We start from the raw sequence: 22,093 nt of genomic DNA, 5'->3' as shown, positions 1-22,093 counted from the left end.
CCTCAGATGTTTGAGATGCACATTTTCCCAAACAGCTGAGTAGTGTATTTGGTGTTTGTGAAAGTTTTCAAAACTAATTGTATTTGTGAACTCTGGCATTCTGGAAGAGGTTTCCAGGGATGCACACCTGCTGCTCTCTACCTGTAGTTCACTGTAGCCTCTGGCTGTGCTAAACCATTGCCTCAACTGCTCTGTGTTTGGCTGTGCTTGTTTCAGGCCACAAGTTTGCTCAGAAGAATGGCAGCTCTTGCAGCATGTGATTTGCACAGGTCGATGGGGCATGCTTGACCTGGTACATCCCTCCTTTGGCAGTGCTGGTGCTAAAATCATCACAGGTTGTTTTCTTCCAGCTGAGTCTCATAGTCTGCCCTTTGAGACTGACACCAATGCCTTTGCCTCCTGCAGAAAACGAAGGACAGCAGACTGAAATGTTGCAGAAGTTTCATCACTTCCAGCATTTGGCAGAAGTTTACCACGTCTATCACTTTATTCAAAGATACACTGTAAGATAATCACTTTGAAATTGTGTATTTATGCTTCCTGAGCTTTTTTCCTTAGGGAGTCCAAAAATAACTAGGACTTTCCAGGCAATTACTGTATAGTAAATTTATTTATTTATTTTACTTTATTCTATTTTATTATACAGTCTTCAGCTGTCCTGTTCAAGAACTTGCTCAGCTCCTTACAGCTGCAGGTGGGGCAGGGCTGTGCTGATGCCTGACCTCCCTCCTGCCCTTTTTGCCTTGGTTTGGAGCCCTGGACCTGAGCCTCTGCTCCTGCACAGGCCAGGGTCAGTTTTTCCCTTAGTCATTGGAAATGAGGGTTGAGCAGAAGGCAGGCTAGCCTGGGATTTCCCCAGGGTGCCACGTGTTTCACTGATGTGCATCACGGGTGAGGAGCTCCTGCTAATTGCAGCACCTAGAGTCATGCTGCCATCACTGTTGGTGCAAATATCTGTTGTAAAACATTTGCTTGCTGTTTTACGAATGTAAAACATTTGTTTTGTTGTAAAACAAAACCTTGCTCAGTGCCCTTGCCCAAAAGAAGACTCTGTGCTATCAGACTGCTTTGGATCTCACAGTGTTAGAGACTCTGGGGCTGTGCAGGCTGCCCTCATTTTAAAATAACCTGTTAAAGGTTCTGTCTTAGCTACACTGATCTCTCTGTCTCTCTTTTCTATATCAAGCATGAGCTTTGGTGATAAAGACATGCAAAATCCACTGTTATGTTCTGTCAACACCTCTTTTCTCAAGGGATGAAAGAAACACAGTACTAGAGATGCCTTGTGCTGTGTTGCTTACTCATGTAAGTTGTTGGTTTTCCAGCTTAGAAATGTGTGTCTGTATTTTTCATACCACAGGAGGAGCCTTTCAGCTTCCACTTGCCTGAAACCCTCTTCAACATTTCCAGGTTTCTGCTTCACAGCTTGACAAAGGAGACTCCTCTGGGGATCTCAAAAGTGTATCCTTCCAATACAGTTCAAAATCTAGAAGTTACCATGTGATACATGAAAGGAATAACTGCTGTTGGTCCAAGGCAGGGACTTCCTGCAGGGACTCTGCTGTCAGCTGTTGGCTTTCATTAATGGGAACTGGCTTCTGTCCCTCGGGAATAATCAGCATCTTCAGACTATTGTGTGCTGAGCTGCACTAGTTTGCTCTTTGTTACAGTTTTGGAGAGCTGTCCAACTCAACTCACATGTGACTCTGTTGGGCCACCCTGGACACCTGCCCAGTCTGGTGTGTCCCCTGTGGCAGAGGAGCAGTTCTAGGACACCAGTCACTGCAGAAAGGCTGGCTCTGAATCTCTGAATCCTGACAGTGCAGGGAGACTGAGCTGAGGCAGAAGCAGTGAAACCCAGGACCTTGTGCTTTCCATGAGGTGTGGCCATGTGGTCTGTCAGGCCAACATCTGTGTGGCTTTGTTAGAGCCTGGTGAACCTCTGGGGAGTGAGTGCTCCCTGGAAGGGCTGTGTGGGCCCAGTGAAATGCACCTTTCTGCAAGAGAGAGCCACAGGGTCACTGCATGCCATGGGGAGGCCTCGTCTTGGTTTCACTTCATTTCTAGCTTTGGATGGGATGTTAGCTTTCTTTTTCATAATTTCCTCACTTAAAAATGTAGAACCTTTCATGAAGTCTTTGATAACAGTCCTTGTGGTCAGCAGATACTGTTTCACTGGTGAAAGGGAAGGACAACACTTGGTTGCTAACAGGGGTTTACTCTTTCAAATAACATCACACATTTACTCAGTGTCAGTGGGTTATTATGCTGTAAAAAAATGTTTGGATTTTGGGTTTTTTTGTGGCTGGGGGGAAAATGCATGCACCCCAAAATTACTGAAATTTTGTAAATGGAGTCAGAATATTTAACCATAGCAGCGTTTATGTAGGGTCAGTTCCTTACCTTGCCAATAATTGCCCACAGATATCGTGATAGTCCTTTCATACATGTTAGTAGGTGAAGTTCTGTAAACAGATTTCTCTGGTTAAAGCCTGTATGAAGTCCCGGTGTTGGATATGCTTCATTGCACAACTTCTGTGATGAGACAGAATATTGCATTTTTTTCATAAATGCTGTATGTATTTTTATTCCTTAATTAAATTATAGGAATACATTATTGGCCCTGGCAAAGCAGAGTAAAGCTCTTGGTGCATATAAATTGGCTCGTCATGCCTATGACAAGCTGCAGGGACTGCAGATCCCAGACAGGTTCCAGAAATCTGTTGAGCTGGGCAGCCTGACAATCCGATCCAAGCCATTCCATGACAGTGAAGTAAGCTGTAATGTGTTTCATGTTAATCATTAATATGTGGCCTAATCCTAGGATATGAGTTCCTGTGTGCACAAAACAATCTGAAATATATTATGCATGGGTCTGTGATATAATTATGTTTCTGCTGGAAACACAGTCCTTTTATTGTTATTCTTCAAGTCAGACTTCCTTCTGCTCCTGAGAGCAAATTAAAATCAGCCCTCTCTTTGTGGAGCTTCCATCCTCCCTCTCCTCTCTTGCAGTCACCTTCCTCTCTGCCTATTAATTCTTCCAAGCCCTTTTCTCTGCAGTTCACATGCTATTGTTCCACAGTCTTTGTCTCTCTCTCCAGCTGGAGGTCACTTTCATTTGTCCCACTCCTCACACTCTTTCCCTCCTCCCTCCATCCCTTCAGTGACCTTCCTTCCGTAAATCTTATTTTAACACCTTTTCTTCTTTCACCGAAGTCTGGCTTTCTGCAGTGTTCTATAAAGCCATGTCTCAGAGAGTACTCACTAAAAATAAATTGCATTGTACCAGTGAACATGCACCTGGCTCCTGAAATAATAGAAACACACCCTTTAAGAACTGCCTAAAATAACTCTGCTCTTGAAAATAGATGAATTAATTGGAGAACCTAAATTGGACCAAATCTTAAAGCAAAAAACTTTGCTTCAGTAAACTTCTCCTCAGCTTCTTTTGTCCCTGTGTATTTGATGCAGAATTCTGCTTCTGTTACTGCAAAGGCAAGGTGAAAATTTAATTGTTAAAATGGTGAAGACAGCTATTTTTAATGGGAAAACTTGCTGGTTTGTTAAAAAAGGAAAGCATTTTCAGATGTTGAAGGATCTGATTTCACAGCAGTGCTTCTCCAGACTGGTGCTGGTGTTGTATCCGTGTTGTCAGCCGAAGGGGCCCATATTTAATTGAAAACAAAGAGCTGAGGATGTGCTGGTCTGTGATTACCATGCTCTCAATGTGTCTTTTCAGGAGCTCGTGCCCCTGTGTTACAGGTGCTCCACCAACAACCCTCTGCTGAATAACCTGGGGAACGTCTGCATTAACTGCAGGCAGCCTTTCGTCTTCTCAGCCTCCTCCTACGGTGCGTTGGGAGCTCGGGCTTGTGCCTGCTTTGCAACTAGATAAATGTTAGAGTAGGTTACTGCTTCGTTTCTTCTCTGCAGTGCTGTTTGGCCAAACAAAGTTCTGTTACAAACTGAATTTGCTGAGTGGGGGTTGTTGGCTCTCACTGCGGAGCAGCAGCACAGCACTGTTTTATTGCCAGACACAGAAATGCAGCTCGGGTTCTGTGAAGGTGAACACAGTCCTTTCAGAAGTTCAGGGGGTTTGGTTTGCTGTAATTTTATTTTATTTAACTTGTTTTGTGAGAGAAGGTGGGCAGAACACCACTGATGTGAAGGAGCACAGTATCTGCTGTGAGCATTTCCTGAGCTCCTGCAGGTCAAACACTTCCCTGCCTTTCCCACCTTTCAGAGGTGCTGCATCTGGTTGAGTTCCATTTGGAAGAAGGCATCACAGATGAAGAAGCTGTAGCTCTCATTGATCTTGAAGCTCCAAGAGTGAGTAAATGGCAAGAGACGAGGAGTGAGCGTATCCTTCTGATCAGAACTGCTTTCCTTTTCTTAGGGAAAAATTAAACAACTTGGAGGTTATTTTTTCCCCCTAGGTTTAAACCTTTCCTTTTGTCATATGACTGATGTAAGTACAATTGCATCTTTGTTGTGTTACTGTAACGACCAAAATATGGTTTAACTAAATGTAGTATTGTCAGGATGCTTTTCCATCAGGACAGTTTATTTATAATCCTGTGCAATGTTTATTTTTAACAGTGGAATGCCATGCTTTACCTATTCTGTGTGACCTGCTTTCTGACAAGGATGAGGGGAATCTGGAGAGTGTTGCTTCCAATAACAGCTTCTTTTAGAGGCTGCCTTCTCCCAAGCCAAAGGAAGTAGCACACAACTGTTCCTGATGAGATCTGGTTTGGAATGCTTTGGCATCCAGAGCTCCCAGTTGCTGTGGGGGTTATGGAATATGAGATGTAGAGTAATGCACAAGAACATACAAACTCTGACTAAAGCTGCCCAAAAATGTAGCTTCAATAGATTGCTTCCTTTGCTCTGTCATCTGTGGAAGGGTAAGAAGTGATGTCATGCCTGGCTGTGGTCAGTCTTGCTGTTCTGCAGCAGCTGCAGTGATGAACTTCCCCAGTTACTGGAAACCCAGCAAGGCCTTCTTGGTACTTTTTGTAATGACCTGGCACTGTCACAGTTTGGGATACTCTGAAGCAGCAAGGGCACTGGGCCTGCTGGTTTTCTCTCATGCTGATTCTGTCCGTGCTGGCTGTGGTAAGCAGAGCCAGTTTCACAGGAATTCTTGTCCTTCCTTAAGACGTGCATCCAGATACTCAGAGTTTGAAGCTTGATGACAGTACAGATATTATTGAGGATGGTGATCCCTTTACAGCGAAACTGAGCTTTGAGGTAATAACTGTACTTGTGTCCACCAACAGAAATTAATAGAAAATTTTACTTTATAAAGCCACTCTTCTGGTGTGTGTGTGTGTGGTACAAAGAGAGCTGCAGAGCAGGGGACTGGGAAAGGGATGACACTTGAGAGGGAAATGGACTAACCAGTTAACTCCTCCCTTAAGAACACAAACAAAACGTTCAAAACAGACAAACAAAACAGCAAAACCCCCACAAAAAAAAACCCAAACAAACACACAAACCTCACAAAACAACAAATATTTTAAAGCAAACACTCCTAGAATTTTGTTTCCTCACTGTGCACTGGTACTGCAGCAACACATCCACAGAGCAGGCTGTACTGTGAGGGTTTCATAGAGACTGTGAGTGTGGCTGTTATTTGCAAGGAATTGTGTTACAGATAAGGGAAGCTCACTGGAAACAGATGTGGCTGGGTGCTGCTTTGGTGGAGGTTTTGATAAAACTGACAGGGACTTTGGTGGGACAAGGCTTAGGCCAGTTCTGTGTTAGCGTCTTTATTGAATTTTGCTTTGCTGCTTAAAGCAAGTGACACATGCTGAAGGGCCTGGCAGTTGGTAACAGTGATCTTTGCCCTCGTGTGTGGTGCAGCAGGGCGGCTCCGAGTTCGTGCCCGTGGTGGTGAGCCGCGCCGTGCTGCGCTCCATGAGCCGCAGGGACGTGCTGGTGAAGCGCTGGCCGCGCCCGCTGCGCTGGCAGTTCTACCGCTCGCTGCTGCCCGACGCCTCCATCACCATGTGCCCGTCCTGCTTCCAGGTACTGCCTCGTGCACAGCTCTGAAACACCAACAGAAAGCCCTGGCCAGAGCCTGATGGGTGAAACTGTGCTAATTGTCGAAACCTCCTACTCTAAAATGTGCTCAGCAAATTCCTGAGTGAGGCAGAGACAGAGCAGTGAGAGCCCAGCTCTGAGCTGTGTGATACACTGAGCTGCCTTGGAAGGCTTGGCCATAGCCAAGAATTTGAGAAGCTGCCCTGACAGTAAGTCAGAGCCTCTTGAGGAAACTTTGGCTGACCAACAGAAGCTATTTGTATTTATTTCCTTTTGCTCTGTCTCTCTGACTTGGTCTAGAGGTCTAGCAAGGAAAACCAGTCAGTGACTGTTACCTTGTGGTTCAGTCCTGCTCCTGCCTCGATCAGAAATGACTTTTTGAAATGCTGGAATTCAGTCATGTTTGCTTACACAACTGCCTAATTGTCCATCCTTCTGCAAAAGTATTTAATGGGTTTGTGCCTTCTCAGCAGCACGGTCAGAGGTCTCTGAAGTGCTTGCTGCTCTGTTCCAGGCTGTAGGATCTCAGGTGGTTGAGACCAGAGGAACAATCCTCTGTGATGGTAGTTCCAGAATATCTGTGCTATTGAGCAGCCATTGAGCTCAGTTTGCATTTTCTTTGAGCAGAGTACAGGCTAACTTGTTTTAAATCTGTTCCTAATTTGCAGATGTTTCACACAGAAGACTATGAGCTTCTCATACTCCAGAATAATTGCTGTCCATTCTGTCGGAGGAGAACAGAGGAATCAAACCAATGAAGAAAACCAGGCTTTTACCTCAACAACAGACTCCTCTGATGGCTTGGCAAAACACTACTTAGTCCTGTAGAGCTTTTGTAATAACTTAGTTACGTCATCTTGTCTCATTTTGTATGTAAGAGTGGAACAAGTTGAAGAATTGTAACTATTTTTTTAAATTAAAATGTCTGGGTTTTGTGAATGTGCTCTGGATTTTCCAGGCAAGCAGCTGAATTGCCACAGAATTTTACAGGAATGTTTCTAGGATCAAGTTCGGCCTTTGAGTAGTAGTTTTTACTCCAGATTGTACTTCTTAACACACACCAGTTAGTGACAGATCTTCAAATAAATGGGACTATTTTTCACTATTTATTGTTCCCTAATTTGCTATAACACTCATGCTTCTGATCTTGAATTTCTTTTTCCATTCTATTCCATTTAGACAAAAACAGTATTTAGAGTCCTCCAAATACAATCTGAAGAGTTCCACTACTCTTGGCTCTGGGGGCATCTCACAGACACCCTGGGGCAGGTGGTGGCTGAACCTGTGTGGGATTCACCTGAGCTCCGTGCTGCTGCCATGGAGGCTGTGCCCAGGGAGTGCTGCTGAGCACGGTGGCCCCAGCATCCCCCGGTGTCAGTCCTGAGCCAAGGGCGAGCTCAGTGTGCAGCTGGGAGGAGACAGACCCGCTGCTCTCTGCTGCAGCCGTGTGTGGAGGCACAAGACACGGGGCCATCAGTCCCAGGCTGCCCCTGGCTCACTCTCCCTACAGGATTGGGCAGGAAGTGGGAGAGCAAAAGCCAAGAAACTCCTGTATGGAGATAAACACAGTTTAATAGCTGAAGCAGAGCTCTGTGTGCGAGCAAAGCAAAGCAAGAAGGAATTTATTCCCTGCTTCCTGGAGAGCAGGGCTCAGCGTGAATAGCTGTCACTTGGGAAGGCAAACACCACAAACACAACATCCTCCCTTCCTCCCCCTTCCCCGAGCTTTTATTTTGGAGCACAACATCATCTGGGGTGGCACACCCCTTTGGCCAGCTGTGCCAGGTCTGTCCCTGTGCTCCCAGCCCTTCTCTGGCTGTTGCTGACGGGACAGAGCAGGCAGGATGGAGACCCCAGTGCTCAGCCCCAGCTGCAGCGCTGCTCTATTCCCAGTGCCAGTTTAGACACCCACGGCACCCCACGGTGCTGGGAGGAACTGAGCTCTGTGCCAGCAACACCAACAGAGATTCCCTGGGCAGGGGAATCTCACCAGCATGGCCACAGGGTCGTTCCCAGCAGTGGGAAGATTCCTGTAGGAAACCAGTTTGGCTGGAGCTGGGAAGTGCTGTGGCTCTTGACTTTAACCCAGTAGGAGCTGTGCCCATGTTGCCACGAGCTCTGTTGTGATGGCAGCCTGTCTGTTCCAGCCTTCACCCTGGGTGGGAAAGGACATGAGCTGAGGTGGTCAGTGCTGGGAGGGCAGCTCCCACAGGAGCAGCGCTCTGCACGTGAACGGGATGTGTGTCTGCTCCAGTTCCTCTGGAAAAGGAGATCCTGCAATCACACTGCCGGGTTTCCGAGTCCCTCAGTGGTTCCTGACCAAGTTTGCTTGATTTACCACTTTAAAAACATTCTGTTCTAATTACAGCTCGTCTGCTTTCTGACTCAGCTGTCACTGTTTGCAGTGAAGACTTTGCTATTGACATGGATAAACAATGCTGTTTGAGATGGGAGCCAGGGTGGAATTCAGCTCCTTCTGGAACAGAGCTGGCTGTGCAGAGCCAGTGGGAATGAAAAAGTATAAAAAAGAAGAGAAAGGGTTTGCTGTGACACAGAGACAAAATGGAATGTTTATTTTTTTTAAACAATTCTGCGAATATAGCCTAACTTTGAAAAGTGTTTTGGGCTTTTCTGTGCAGAAAGACTCTCCATGTCTCATACATGATGAAGGTGTTCTAGTCCAGGCTGTCCTGTGCCATGGAGTCCACCAGCTGGCTTCATGCTGAGAAGGCCCTGGAGGTACAAGAGGTCCCACCACAGCTCTCTGGTTGGAAGCTGCTGTGAGGAATTTGCCCCGTTCCTCTCGCTCTCAGCTGTCACACTGCTGCATCCAGCAGTGACGCACGCCAGCCCTAAGCTCTGCACAGCAGCTGCTACCTCAGCAGTGGCTTATTGCATCAGCTTAAAGTGTTTTAGGAAATAAACCTTTAATCCCTGAGTGCCAAGGTACAAGTGTAAAGAGCTGCATTTGCAGTTAGAAAGTGGTACTGCTCTGGCCTTGGCAACAAGTGTGAGAAATTAATTGAGAGGACTTAGGGTGAGCAGAGTGCGTGTGAGGACCTGGTGTTTTCATGTTAAGGTGAAGGAAGATCTTTGGGACTGTCCAGAGACTGTGGGGGCAGCCAGCAAAGTCTGCCCTAGTCTGTGGTGCCAGCACTTCAGCTCCTTCCACCTTCCCCACTTAGAGGGCAGCTTTCCCTGCTTGGTCTCTGCTCTAAGGAGAGTACAGTGCCTTGTGCTTTTTCCCATTAAACTTATTAGTAAACTAACCCACAAGGAAGGTTGGTGAAAACTAGGCCAGGACTGGAGGAAGTTTATTAAAGCCAAGAGGACATGAAGTTCTGCCCAGCTTGCCCCATGTGCTCCAGCAGCTCTGGTACATCCTCCTGTCCTGGATGGGGCCCTGGCGTTCACCTGCTCCTGGTGTGAGGAGCGCTCAGCTCAGCCCTCAGCGCAGCCAGAACAGCCAGGGGAGGTGGGTGCTCAGCTCCCTTCCAGCCCTGCCACCTGCAAAGGGGCAGTCTCTCTTTGTGCTCACCTCCTGTGCGTTTTGTGCCACTGCCTCTGAAAAATTAAGGAAAGACAGCGTGTAACTCAGCGGCTGTTTGGCACAGGGGATGTTTCAAGCACAACTGAGTGCATACAGTGGTGAGTCAGAGAGACACAGGGGGCACAGAAATCTCCAAGCAGAGCCTTCCCTGTGGAGTTTGGCGATTATGCAAGGTTTGAGGAGCCTGAGGTTGTCTGTCAACCAGCACATGAAGCTGAGCGCTGGCCTCAGCTCTGAACCTCCCATCAGTGCCCTGGTCCAGCAGCCTTCTCAGCACCACTGCAGAGTGATTCCAGTCCAGGATGGATGGAATAACAGCTATTTATTAGGTGTTACCAATGCAGTTGGCATGACCCAAATGAGATACAAGGACAGGCGCAGAGGAGGTGGCACAACTGGTAACCTGCCAGTGGACCAAGTGTTTCACAGTGGTCAAACCCCCACAGCCAAATCCTGAGCAGAGAGGTGGCTGGAGCATGTGGAGAAGGTTTGGTCATGCTGCTTCTGCAGCCTCCCACAGGGATGGCAGTGTGTGGGGGTGGCTCTGCAGTGGGGACTGGCTGCTCTCACAGATCCACAGTCCCCTTGTGAGAGTGGGGCTGGGACACTGCTCTGTCACCAAGGGACCACACCACGCCTGCCCAGCCTGGCCACCATTCCCAGCCCCTAAACCCACAGTCCTGGCGTTTGAACCACACATGTCCCTCCTTTTAGGGGGAAGGGAAAGGAAGAGCAAGGCTGTGCAAGGGCACTGCTGGCTGGTGTGAGCCCCTCCAAATGAACGCAGCAGTGCAGAGCTACCTCTTTATATATGTGACCATGAGCCGTGGTCTCCAACAATGACAGTGCTGGCCAGAAATTGGTGTCACCTTAACACCTTCCCAGGAAAGCCAATTACCCTGGGATGATTATGATTAATAATTCTCTAAACCCTAATCATGCTGACACCAGAGCCTGGAGCTTACCCTGGGGGCACTTTATAAGAGGTGCCCTGTGGGGGAGAGTTTAACTGGTTCTCCTTGGGGTGACAGTGAAGGCTGAGAGGTGGCAGGAGCTCCATTCCAGAGGCAATTTCTTCCTTCTGCAAAAGAACTCCCAGAGTAAGAGAGAAAGCACCTCACAAACTGCAACCATGAACGGGACAGAAGGCCAAGACTTCTACGTGCCCATGTCCAACAAGACCGGGGTGGTGCGGAGCCCCTTTGAGTACCCCCAGTACTACCTGGCTGAGCCTTGGAAGTTCTCAGCGCTGGCTGCTTACATGTTCATGTTGATTCTGCTGGGCTTCCCCATCAACTTCCTCACGCTGTACGTCACCATCCAGCACAAGAAGCTCCGCACACCTCTAAACTACATCCTCCTGAACCTGGCGGTCGCCGACCTCTTCATGGTGTTTGGAGGCTTCACAACCACGATGTACACCTCCATGAATGGGTACTTTGTCTTTGGAGTAACAGGGTGCTACATCGAAGGCTTCTTTGCCACACTGGGCGGTAAGTTTTCCAAATATTCAAATGTCTTCTGTCAGGAATTTCCCTGGATTTTAGTACTGGGAGGGAAAACACGCAGATGATCTTGGAAATACATGGGACCTGTAATGTCCTTGATCTGCTGCTGATGTGGACTGAGGCCACTTGCCATGTTTCTGGGTAGGACAAGTGACACTTTTTTTAAAAAAAGTGTTATTTTGGGAGCCACCTGCTCAGTATCCTGAGAACCAGAGTGCAGCACTGAAAAGCAGCCAATAGCAGATTTTGCAGATGTTGGATTTGCGCATCTCCTTGGCTCACTTTCTGACTCGAGAGATGACAATTGTGTTCCTCCCATTTCGCAGGGCTGAGTCTGCCACTGGTGCATGGTAGAGGCAAGCAGAGCCAGCTCTCCTCCCCATGCCATCCTGATATGGAACCAAACAGATGTTAAACAGAAATTGTGTGTCTAAAAATGCCATCCTCCATCAGCCACAGCTACTGTTTCACTGGTTTGGTCCTTGTGGCACAAGTTTCCTGGGAAGCTTTGGGCACTTGCTGCATATCAGAGTGTGACCACAGGCTTGCAGGTGCAAGTCTGAGATGAATGGTGTTATCAGCCATGAATCTCAAAACTTTGCAGCAAAGTGGTTCCTGTGGGTCAGCAGTACAGTGAGAAGGGGTCTTCTCATACTGTCCTACCTCATCTGCCCTTGATTGTTCTTCATTTGTCTTTCTGAACCGATGGTGGAGATTAACTGCTGCCAGGGGCTGTCCTCAGGAACATCAGTCTGAGGAGGCCTCACGCTGCCATCTGGGTGTTTTTATTTCTGTTGCTCAAAGTCCCTGTGCTCCTTTCTATCCCTCTCCCTGGTGCAGGTGAAATTGCTCTCTGGTCACTGGTGGTCCTGGCTATCGAACGATACGTAGTGGTCTGCAAGCCCATGAGCAACTTCCGCTTCGGGGAGAACCATGCCATCATGGGTGTTGCCTTCTCCTGGATCATGGCCTTGGCATGTGCAGCTCCCCCACTTTTCGGCTGGTCCAGGTAGGGAAGGCACTGGAGCCGGTGTCAGGGGTGTGGGAGCCTGGCTGGTGGCTCAGCTGTGGCTTGCAGCCCATCTCCTCTGCTGGGTGCTGACCTGCTGGGCTCACCTTGCAGGTACATCCCTGAGGGCATGCAGTGCTCGTGTGGGATCGACTATTACACTCTGAAGCCAGAGGTCAACAACGAATCTTTTGTCATCTACATGTTTGTGGTTCACTTCATGATCCCGCTGGCGATCATTTTCTTCTGCTATGGGAACCTGGTTTGCACTGTCAAGGAGGTGGGTACCAGTGGCCAGTAGGGCTACCCCTGTCCCCAGTGCTGGCAAGGGGCTCACACCAGGCTCAAGAATGGTGACAAGGAGGGCCCTCCAGGGGCCAGCCTAGCCATCCCTGAAGAGGGAAATAGCAAACTCCAGATGTGCAGCTTGACTACCCTGACCCTGCCCCTGAGTGCCCTGTTTCCATTCCCTTCTGCCCGCAGGCTGCTGCCCAGCAGCAGGAGTCTGCCACCACCCAGAAGGCAGAGAAAGAAGTGACTCGCATGGTCATCATCATGGTCATCTCCTTCCTGATCTGCTGGGTCCCCTATGCCAGTGTGGCGTTCTACATCTTCACCAACCAGGGATCGGACTTTGGGCCCATCTTCATGACCATCCCAGCTTTCTTTGCCAAGAGCTCGGCCATCTACAACCCTGTCATCTACATCGTCATGAACAAACAGGTAACTGGCAGGGTGCCAGGCAACTCCTTTTCTGTGTTTCTCTTTATAACAGCTGGCAGAGAGTGACAGCATCTCAGGGTGCCAGTGGTCAGCAGAGGGAATTGTTTCCAGGAGATCTAGTTCTGGCACAAGGGAAAGGAACTGTGCAGCTCATCCTTGGTGCTGCACAAATCTCACAAATGCAAGACCATTCCACCTGAAATAATGCAGGTGCTGGGGTGATGGAGGAGCCAGGATGGGAGCAGGCAGAGCTGGCAGGAGATGGGATGGGAAGCAGACAGTGGGGCAGGAGACTCCACACAGACATAGCTCCTCCTGGACCGCAGTACTGGGGGCTTCCAAGCAGCTTTGCTGGGTTTAAAGACAGCTCTGCAGCTAGAGCTGCGTGGTGTCCAGCTGGCTCACCCCGGCTTCCCTCTCTCCCAGTTCCGTAACTGCATGATCACAACCCTCTGCTGTGGAAAGAACCCTCTGGGTGACGAGGACACATCTGCTGGCAAGACAGAGACCTCGTCCGTCTCCACCAGCCAGGTCTCTCCTGCATAGGCCCCTTGGGAGCAGCCAGTCCCTGGGGTGCTGCCCTGGGGGCACCTTAGCCCCACCGCCGCCACGTCCTGCCCCTGCTTCACCGTGGCCAAGGCCCTGTGGGACAGGCTCCTCGCTCCTGGCACTAGGAACCCTGGGAACAAGGCTGAAAATGTGTACACACGTTTTGTAATTAAAATGCAAAGGCTTAGCTCCTCTGGCGAAAATCCATGTGTTTCTGTTGACTTGCTGAGAGCTCATGCCCCTTCTCTGAGTGTAGACTGGGTCAGAGAGCTCTGCTGGGCCATGGCAGAGCTGTCCCTGCCTCCCTCAACCCACCCTGACACCCCAGCCAGGGCATGTTCTGCATCTCCTGCTGCCGGGGCCAGAGCTGGGGCCACTTTCTGGCTCTTTTGTCAGAGCTGGATCCTAGCCAGTCCTGCCAGTCGCTCAGCCCATCGTGCTCTGTCTGCCCAGAGCAGGTTTGACTGCTGCAAAGTGCCCCAGCTCTGCCAGATGCTCCCAGCTCTGTCCCTGTCCCATCTGCCGTAAGTCCTGGGAGACGCTGTGATTCCTCCAGGGGGATGGGACAGACAGCAGTGCATGGATCCTGCTGGCAGGAAGGTGGCACAGAGGGCCCTGCCAGCATGGCACAGCCACGAGTGGCTCCAGGACAGCTCTGTGCTCAGTCCTCCAGCACGGCACAGCCACGAGTGGCTCCAGGACAGCTCTGTGCTCAGTCCTCCAGCACTGCACAGCCACGAGTGGCTCCAGGACAGCTCTGTGCTCAGTCCTCCAGCACTGCACAGCCACGAGTGGCTCCAGGACAGCTCTGTGCTCAGTCCTCCAGCACTGCACAGCCACGAGTGGCTCCAGGACAGCTCTGTGCTCAGTCTCCAGCACTGCACAGCAGCACACAGACAGAGTTTGCACCCTCAGCAGCAGCTCTGCTCCATGGCCCCCAGCACCCCTTCCCTGCAGTCCAATCTCTCTTCCTTAGGCATCTTTGCACCCCTAGGGCCAAGCCCCCAGCAAGCTTGCCCATGCCCCTGCCCGTTTTGGCTGTGGTCAGTTTGGCTCTGGCCCAGCAGGAGGTTTTGGGCAGCGCTGGTGCTCTGGAGGCTTGCTGGGCACAGGGCTGATCTCCTGCACGCCGCAGCAGGCAGGACCCAGAGCATATGGCTCAGCCATGCCGACATATGTTCGAAGCACTACAAGATGGCATATTGCAATTGTAGCAGCGTTCTTCATTTTTATTTTTAGTTCAGTTATACAAATAAGATGTTTTTCTCACTGTTCAGTGTTATCAACATTTGAAACTATTTTTGTACATTATTATCCTCTCTGATTTCTAATCCTATGCAGCTTTGCAAGGACTAATAGGGAATGTATAGAGCCCATGCGAGTTAAACCTTTAATAAAGAGCAATTTGCAAGTACAATTCTCTCATTATTTTTTTTATCGATACTTCTGCATATTCAGTGAAATCTAAAGATTAGAGTTTTATGAATAATTCAGTGTTTAGGCTGTCTGATTCATGTACTCCAAATCTGGGATGTGGTTTTGGAGGGAAGAGAGGAAGGATTCAGAGTTTATTTGCTGTCCGTGAGGCTGTGCTCCACAGGAGTGTGGTGATGCCCGGCACTGTGGTTCTCCTGCCCATGGAGGACCAGCCCTGGCACAAGGCCTGGCCCCAAGCCCACAGGCTGTCCCCACACTGTGCCACCTGGCTGCTGCTGCTGGTGCTAGGGGCAAACAAGGAGGCATCACAGAGCTACCAGAGAGGTGATGGATGGATGGATGGATCCAGGATGAGGAAATGCGCCCAAACCTTATGTGGTGCCAGCCCCAGCAGCTCTTCTGTGCCCCCACTGTCCCCTTCCTGGGGAATTCAGAATTGGACTGGAAATGAAGCAATAAACAGGCTGGTGCTGGTCTGGGGAGGAGGAGGGCGTGTGGGGCTCCAGGCAATGGGTCTGTCTCCCAGCTCCTTGCTCCAGGCCTGGCTCCTACTGGCACCTCAGCCAGGATCTGGCCCCTGGGCTCAAGAGGTGGGCACAGATCTTGACAAGGGTCTCTGTGGGCAGTGCTTTTCAGGTGCATTTCTGTGGCCGGTTGAGATGGCCATGAGCCAGTCCTGCCATCATGCAACCCTGCCTTACAACTTCCTCACATTTCCAACAGACAGTGCACACAAAATCCCTGTGAGTCCTGCCTGAGGTGGATGGTCTCTGCAGTGAGGACATCTGCACTGTTTCTACACCAAAGAGCCATTGGTGTTGTTCTCAGGCTCTCCTCACAAGCACAGGTGCCTGCATGGAGGGGTCGTGGAAGTGGCATGGCTGCCCCAGGGCTGGGAGTGCTCTCCCCTGAACGTGGAATTCAGTGCGTGGGGGCAGACTGTTGTCCTGCTTGTGACGCTTGGGGATACCGGGAGAGAGTTGCTCCTCCTGTCTCTGCTGGCTCACCAAGAAACTCTTAATTTTCCTCCTCTCACTTGTGGAATCTTCCCCTCCCACCACCATTATGAGTCCCATTTCCATGCTTGGTAAGGAAGACAGCACATCCCACCTTCACACTGGCAATGGGTCTGGGGGTGCCCCATGCTCTGGGTTGGTTCCCTGTGAACCCCACAGCAAGAGCTGTCAGCAAGCTGCAGTCGCAGCACCCCAACACCCAGCCTGCAGCAAATAGACACCTTTTGTCTGCCTGTTCAGGGTGATCAGCCTGCAAAACCCCCATCTCTCATCCTTTCCCAAACCCTCTGCTTAGATGTGCTCCTTCTCCCTCCAGCCCCTCACAAAGCTTTGGCAAAGGGCCATCAACTTCCAGACCCTGCTTCCACCAGAGCAATTAGCAGCTGACAACTAGCACCTGCAGCCCGGCTGTTCATCAGATAAATTGGATGGAGGTGAGCTGGATGTGATAGCAGGGCTTGGGTGCTGTGGAGAGAGGTGTCTGTGCCTGCCTGGGTTTGTGTGCCGCTATGGAGCCTACAGGTAAGGGGTTTGCAAGTGCTGTGGGGCTCCTCAGAGCTGGAGCTTGGGCTCAGGCTCTGACCTACGGTGGCTGTGGTCCCTGGGGGGCTATAGAGATGAGCAGGGTTGTGGTTGCTTGACTTCTGGGGGCTTTGAGGCTGCGGGGGGTGTGAGTGTCTCAGCAGTGGGCTCCAGTCCCAAATGATCCCTCTTTTAGCAGCCAAAGCTTCTGGTGTCGCCCGGCGTGGTCAGGCCCAGCACCCTCCCACCCTGCAGATGGTCAAAGAGGCTCTGCGGGCCCATGATGAGAAGAAAGGCGCTTCTGTTGTGGCCATCAAGCGTTTCATCCTGGCCAAGTACCCCAGTGTGGACCCCATCCGCCTCAAGTACCTGCTGAAGCAGGCGCTGAGCAAGGGGCTGAGCTGTGGGGAGCTGGTGCGGCCCCAAAACTCCTCTGCTGTGGGGGCCACGGGCACCTTCAAGGTGAGCAAGGGCTGCTGGAGCCACAGGGCTGGGCTGAGGTGCTGCTGGCCCTGCTGACTCCTCTCTCACCTCCAGCTAGCCCACAAGAAGCAGCTGGGCCAGGCAGACGCTGAGAGCGGCCAGGCCGGAAAGCCGGGACAGAAAGGAGCCGCCAAGGCTGCCCAGGCCCCTGTGGCAGGAGCACAACAGCAAGGTAAGGAAAGGGCTGCTGGTGCTGTGAACGAGCTCACACTGCCTGGCCCGGTCTGGACTCATCCCTTCTTTGCAGGTGCCACCAAGCAGCAGCCAGCAGCCACCAAGCAGCCCAAGGCGAAGCCTGTGAAGGTGAGTGGGGGCCAACAGTAGGGTGGGGTGGCTCATGGCGTAACAACACCCTGAGCTGCTGCCTTCCCTTCCCTCCAGGCCAAGCCTCCAGCAGCACAGAAGCCCAGGAGTGATAAAGCAAAGCATCCTCAAGCTGCTGAGCAGCCCCAGGCTCGTGGCACGGGGCCTGCTGGGGCCCCAAAAGCTGCCAGCCACCACCAGGCCCCCCGGAAAGGACGCTCCAAACCCAGCACAGCCCTGGCTGCTGAGAGCACAGGAGACAGTGACAGTGACAGCAGTGACAGCTCTGCCAGTGCTGGGGTGAAGGGGCCCCAAAAGCCCCCCAGGGGAAAGAGCAAGGGGAAGGTGCCAAAGGGGGCACAGCAGAATGCCCCCAAGGCACAGCGAGGTCAAGATCAGGCAAAGAAGCCCCGGGTGATGCCAGGAGCTCGGCAGGGGAAGAAGGCCAGGCCAAAGAAGGCAGCCCCTGTGGCAGCAGACAAAAAGGCTCCATAGCGAGCTTAGCTCTGCTTCAGCTGGCCCCAGGCCCTTGGGGTCTGGGCTGGTTTCAGTCCCTAGGACAGGTTTTAACTCTGTGCTCATCTCATTCTAATAAAGTGTCTTTACTTGCCTCATGGAATGCCATGACTGTTGTGGGTCCCTGTGCTTCCATGGCTGTGCTGACATCCCTGAGCCGTGTCCTCAACCTGCATGGCATGGTGGTGAGCTGTGCTGCAGGTGGCTGCCTTGCCTGCCCTCGTGGAGAGGTGCTCTCTCTGTCCCATCATGTCCCCAGCTGTGGTGCCAAGGGGCTGCTGGGTTTGGGGGCAGTTTGTGTGCAGGCTGACAGAGTGCCAGGTGATGGGCAGGGACCCCGAGGGACACAGCATGGTGACATCCCCAGGAACAGAGATGTTCAGGCTTGGCTGGTGCTGTGAGGAGCCATGGTGCCCACAGCCTGTGTGAGGTGTCCAACCCTCTGCTGTCCTGGCTGCCCTTGTGCTAATGCCTGGCTAAGCTGGGATTACAGGAGCACCAGGGCGGCAGGTCTGGGTGCATGCCATGGGCAAGTGTCTCCCAGCAGAGGTGAAGCAGCCTGTGCTTTAACTATGGTAAAAGGAAGATACCTTTATCTTGGGGCTCAAAAACCAAGTTTGGGGTGTTACTGTAGCCTCCAGCACAGCTTGTGCTCTTATTGCCAGTCTATGGCGGAGTTCTCACCTACAAACTTGTCTTGTGAGCTCTTGTGGGTCAGTGTATCATACTTCCATTTAATAGCTTCAATTGCCTGAATTTCTCTGGTTCTGCCCAGAGCAGGACCCTTCTGAAGGTCATGTTGATTGTGCAAAGGGTTACGTTCCTCCTCAGTGGGAGAAAATAAGTGTAAGTAAAACTCTTTCTAAAGAGGATTTTGTTAATCTGCGACTGGCCTTGCCATTGCCCTCCAAGGCTCCTGGCCTTGCTTTGAGGCTTAAGCAAGAGCTGAGCAAACTAACTTCTCTTAAACTTCAGTCTTGACTGTATTCCTTCTTTAATGGAAGTGGAACTTGTGTGTCCCCAGGAACAGGGTGGGGAATGTGGCAGCAGTAACTGTGCAGAGTTAACTGGATTCTCAAATGGGGATGGCCTCACAGAGCACCACTCACCTGTGTGGCAATGTCCCCAACACTGCCAGGAAGGAGCTGTGTCCTCCCTCTCACCAGCCACCAAGTGTGAAATGCAAAGCCCTCTAGCTTTGAGAAAAGCCAAATAATTTACTGGCTGGATTTAGCTTTGCAAAGAATCCACTCCCTAGTGGAAATAGAAAATCCCTCTGGTGTCTGGAGAGTGCAGCTTTTACTAGGGGAGGGGAAAATTTAGCAATGCTATGGTTATTAAGGGCCCTGGGCCCCAGCTGGTGTCAGGGTGCTGAAGCTGCAGTGAGGCTGGCAGTGCAGGGAGGCACCTGGCAGAGGTGGGGGTGCCTGGCCACAGCTGCTTCTGTGGGGTCACTGATCTTCATGTGCACAGTGCTGGTGAGTTCAGGTGCTGCTGTCTTCAGGCCAACTTATCCCCTCCTGTGCCTGCTCTGGGATGGAACTGTGGCTGTTGGAGTGGTGTGTGGAGAGCCCTGAGGGTTACAAACCTGTTCTCACTGGGTTGCTGACCCCATACATGGTCTGTCTTGCATGTTCAAAACTTGTCTGTGCAGGTGTCCTCTCCATGTGTCCTCCCCATGTGCTTGGCAGGAACTGCACTTCATAGGTTCAGCACCTTATTTTATTACAAAGATAGGCTTTGCCAGGAGTCTGCCACTTCCACTACACAGCAGGTAAGGGCACTACACCCACAACACGTGCCAAAGTTTAAAAACATCTTACAAAGGGCTCGGAGGTTCAAGACATCACTACAAACCCTCTGCTAAAGTTGCTCCTTTAAATGGTTGTAGCAACTACTTTTTATTTTTTCCTTTTTTTTTTCTTTTTGGCTTTGGAAAAAAATTAAATAATAAAACAATAGCTCCAATACATGGCCCAGCCACAGCACCTGGAGGCAAACTCTATTTACTCTTGGCTCACCTGTATCCTTTCCCTGAAACAAACAACATGGGGCTAATAGCTCCATGGCCCTTTCCCTGCCTCCAGCCACGCTCAACATTCTCTGCTACCTTGGTCCTTTCTCACCCTGACCTTTCCTGTGCTGGGCCCGCCTACATATCTGGTAGCTATTCACAGTTTCTAAAAGACAAAAACATCAAGAAATTTTTGTGAAATCACTTTCAAAATAAAATGTAGCCCAGCTACATTCTTAGAGTTTCTATTCTGAAGCCACATCCTCAGCAAAGACATTGGGACCTCCACAGTGTACATACTTTTTCTGTATTCTTTTTTTAAAAAAAAAAACTCTGTTCTCCCCCTTTCCCTCCCCACCTTTTAACATACTGGATAAAGTCTACTGTTTGTTTTAAAATAGATATCTATGTACACATACACAACTCTGATGTTCTGGTTTCTGACAAATGTGGCATTACTGGAAATGATGGCATGGAGACCACCTGTCCATGGCACTGAATCACCCAGGAGTTTTGGTGGACGAAGTCATCCAATGCCAGACTGCATCCTAGCCAGCTGGATGACTAACAGAGGCTTCCTTTACACCCTCCTGCAGTGAGGTAGTAACTGTGTTTCTGTCCTATATGGCAATTCAAGCTGTGGTGGTCAGCCCTGTGGGCAGGGGCCTTTGTCCATGCAGGAATGCTGACTTGGAACAGGTGGTGCTGGCTGTGTCCAGCCTCTGCAGGGCTGTGTGACGCAGGGCACCAGAGCAGTCATATCTCCCCAGCTGCAGGAGGGAGAATAGGTCACCAGGCTGGGCTGGCAGCGGGGCACTGGGCTGTCCAGTCTTGGCAAGCTCTGTTTTGTGTCACTGGGACCCTCCCAGTGACCCCAGCCTGAGCTGGAACACTCTGCCTTAGTTTGCAGCTCTGGGTGCTGGAGATGCTGTGCTGGCCTGTGTCACTGCTGGGCTGACAGCAGCTGGGTCTGGTCCCTGCGTCTTTCAGGGCTGAAAACAGACAGGCCATGCAGCCAAGGCTCACTCTCAGGTAGCAGCCACAGGGCTGGGCCCAAAGCAAGCACAACAAGCTGCTTTAGGAGACACCTCTGCAGGACTGGCCTCGTGTTTGGTGATGGTCACAGGGAGAGGCAGAGCCAGTGCTGCCTGGTTTTTCCCTGTGTGGGGCTGGATGCCCCTGTCAGAAGGCTGTCATGAGTGGTGGTTTTGGGCTGAGGTGGTGCAGTGCCATGGACACGTGTGGGGCCAGCAGGGCAGGAGTGAGGGGCTCAGTGCTTCCCCCACCCTGTCCAGGAGTGTGCCTGTGACTGCTGGGGAATGTTCCCTCCCCACTGTGCTCCAGCTCACCATGCATGGCACATGAGAGAGCAGAAAAGGCAGAACAGCCCTGCTGCTAACACAGCCTGTGCTCCCTGCAGCTCCACACTCCTGTCTCCACTAGGGATAAAGTGCTTTCACCATGCCTTAGCTGCTCAGGAAGCAACTGCTTTGTCTCAGCCCCAAGTTCCCTGCGCTGCCCAAGTCTCAGATGGAGGAGTGGTTATGTTTACACATACAGTACAAAAATTAAAAGGCACAAATATACACAGAATGCAGCAGATAGTGAACAGCTGATAAGAGTCCCTGGTGTTGGAAAAACAAGGATGTTGGAGGGATGGAGTGGGAGCTCGGGCCATGATGGTCCTTGCTGTCTGTGGTCATTACTCCCTGAGGTGACCTTTCTGCTTTGTGTCTGTTCCAGCCTCTGCAGCCCCGTCCCGAGGAACCACGCACAGGGATGCACGGAGTGCTGACCAAAGGGAAAGTGGAGAACTGAGCTTGCCACAAGGGCCATGCCTCCATTTCTGGCTGGCAACAGCAAATAAATTATGGGTGCCACAGTGCAGACCAGAGGAGTTTTAGCTGCTCGGAAAGTTGTCTTGTGGCTTCTTGGGAAGTGAGGCAAACTTTTAGCCATGGCCAGGCCCACCCCCTCCACAGGCTGGTTTGAGTATGACCAAGGTATGCCTGCAGCTGAAGGCAGGTTCCCTTGTGGCACTGTGCTGCAAGAAAGGTCACTTCCAGGACTGCAGCTGGCCTAGGCTTCACTGCAGGACTCATAGATGTTGTCCTCCATGAGCGCAATCACTTGCTCAAATTTGTGCTGGAGCTGGGTGCGCTTTGTCGTGGGGTTTGCGTCCAGGGCAGCCACAATCTGTGGGAGACACAGGCAGGCATGGTGCTGAGGCAGTTGGGGTGCCCACCTGCCAGCCCAGCTCCCCCCACCAGACCTATGGAGCCCAAATCCCAGCCAGAGCTCCAAAGGGGGGAGCCCACCCTTCCCTACAGCCCATGTGCTCACACCCCTGGCACCCCTGTTCTCCTGGGGCTCCTGGTCAGGGCTAGGAGTGGAATAGTATATGGTAAAAAA

General features: G+C 51.0%; 4 protein-coding genes across 6 annotated transcripts in view; 3 read left to right on the top strand and 1 right to left on the bottom strand.

The window, feature by feature from the left end:
- The window catches only part of IFT122 (intraflagellar transport 122), a 28,719-nt gene extending 21,563 nt beyond the window's left edge, over nucleotides 1–7,156 (top strand). The window contains exons 22-29 of one of the 2 annotated variants that reach the window (XM_033071576.1): nucleotides 406–503; nucleotides 1,361–1,461; nucleotides 2,608–2,773; nucleotides 3,743–3,854; nucleotides 4,247–4,363; nucleotides 5,177–5,256; nucleotides 5,875–6,036; nucleotides 6,720–7,156. In XM_033071576.1, the coding sequence (XP_032927467.1) occupies nucleotides 406–503; nucleotides 1,361–1,461; nucleotides 2,608–2,773; nucleotides 3,743–3,854; nucleotides 4,247–4,363; nucleotides 5,177–5,256; nucleotides 5,875–6,036; nucleotides 6,720–6,809 (926 nt within the window). In that variant the 3' untranslated portion in view covers nucleotides 6,810–7,156. Of the gene's footprint in view, nucleotides 1–405; nucleotides 504–1,360; nucleotides 1,462–2,607; nucleotides 2,774–3,742; nucleotides 3,855–4,246; nucleotides 4,364–5,176; nucleotides 5,257–5,871; nucleotides 6,037–6,719 lie in introns of both variants that reach the window. The other variant, XM_033071575.1, reaches the window with a different exon arrangement.
- A 3,479-nt stretch (nucleotides 7,157–10,635) lies between these two features.
- Nucleotides 10,636–13,588, top strand: RHO (rhodopsin). The gene is made up of 5 exons (XM_033071598.1): nucleotides 10,636–11,094; nucleotides 11,950–12,118; nucleotides 12,233–12,398; nucleotides 12,602–12,841; nucleotides 13,268–13,588. The coding sequence occupies exons 1-5, from the start codon at nucleotides 10,734–10,736 to the stop codon at nucleotides 13,385–13,387; spliced, it is 1,056 nt and encodes a 351-aa protein (XP_032927489.1). The 5' UTR covers nucleotides 10,636–10,733; the 3' UTR covers nucleotides 13,388–13,588.
- A 1,022-nt stretch (nucleotides 13,589–14,610) lies between these two features.
- On the top strand, nucleotides 14,611–17,871 carry LOC117002556 (histone H1.8). The gene is made up of 4 exons (XM_042779696.1): nucleotides 14,611–16,827; nucleotides 16,903–17,020; nucleotides 17,096–17,151; nucleotides 17,230–17,871. The coding sequence occupies exons 1-4, from the start codon at nucleotides 16,546–16,548 to the stop codon at nucleotides 17,644–17,646; spliced, it is 873 nt and encodes a 290-aa protein (XP_042635630.1). The 5' UTR covers nucleotides 14,611–16,545; the 3' UTR covers nucleotides 17,647–17,871.
- Nucleotides 17,872–19,371: 1,500 nt separating this feature from the next.
- The window catches only part of PLXND1 (plexin D1), a 67,911-nt gene continuing 65,189 nt past the window's right edge, over nucleotides 19,372–22,093 (bottom strand). For both annotated transcript variants that reach the window (XM_033071412.1, XM_033071413.1), the window contains exon 36: nucleotides 19,372–21,877. In XM_033071412.1, coding sequence (XP_032927303.1) covers nucleotides 21,761–21,877 — 117 coding nt within the window. In that variant the 3' untranslated portion in view covers nucleotides 19,372–21,760. The remainder of the gene's footprint in view (nucleotides 21,878–22,093) is intronic.

Source organism: Catharus ustulatus, chromosome 13 (genome assembly GCF_009819885.2).
Source record: "Catharus ustulatus isolate bCatUst1 chromosome 13, bCatUst1.pri.v2, whole genome shotgun sequence".
Lineage (NCBI taxonomy): Eukaryota > Metazoa > Chordata > Aves > Passeriformes > Turdidae > Catharus > Catharus ustulatus.
Note: the sequence above shows the minus strand (reverse complement) of the source record. Positions and strands in the feature narration are given on the sequence as shown.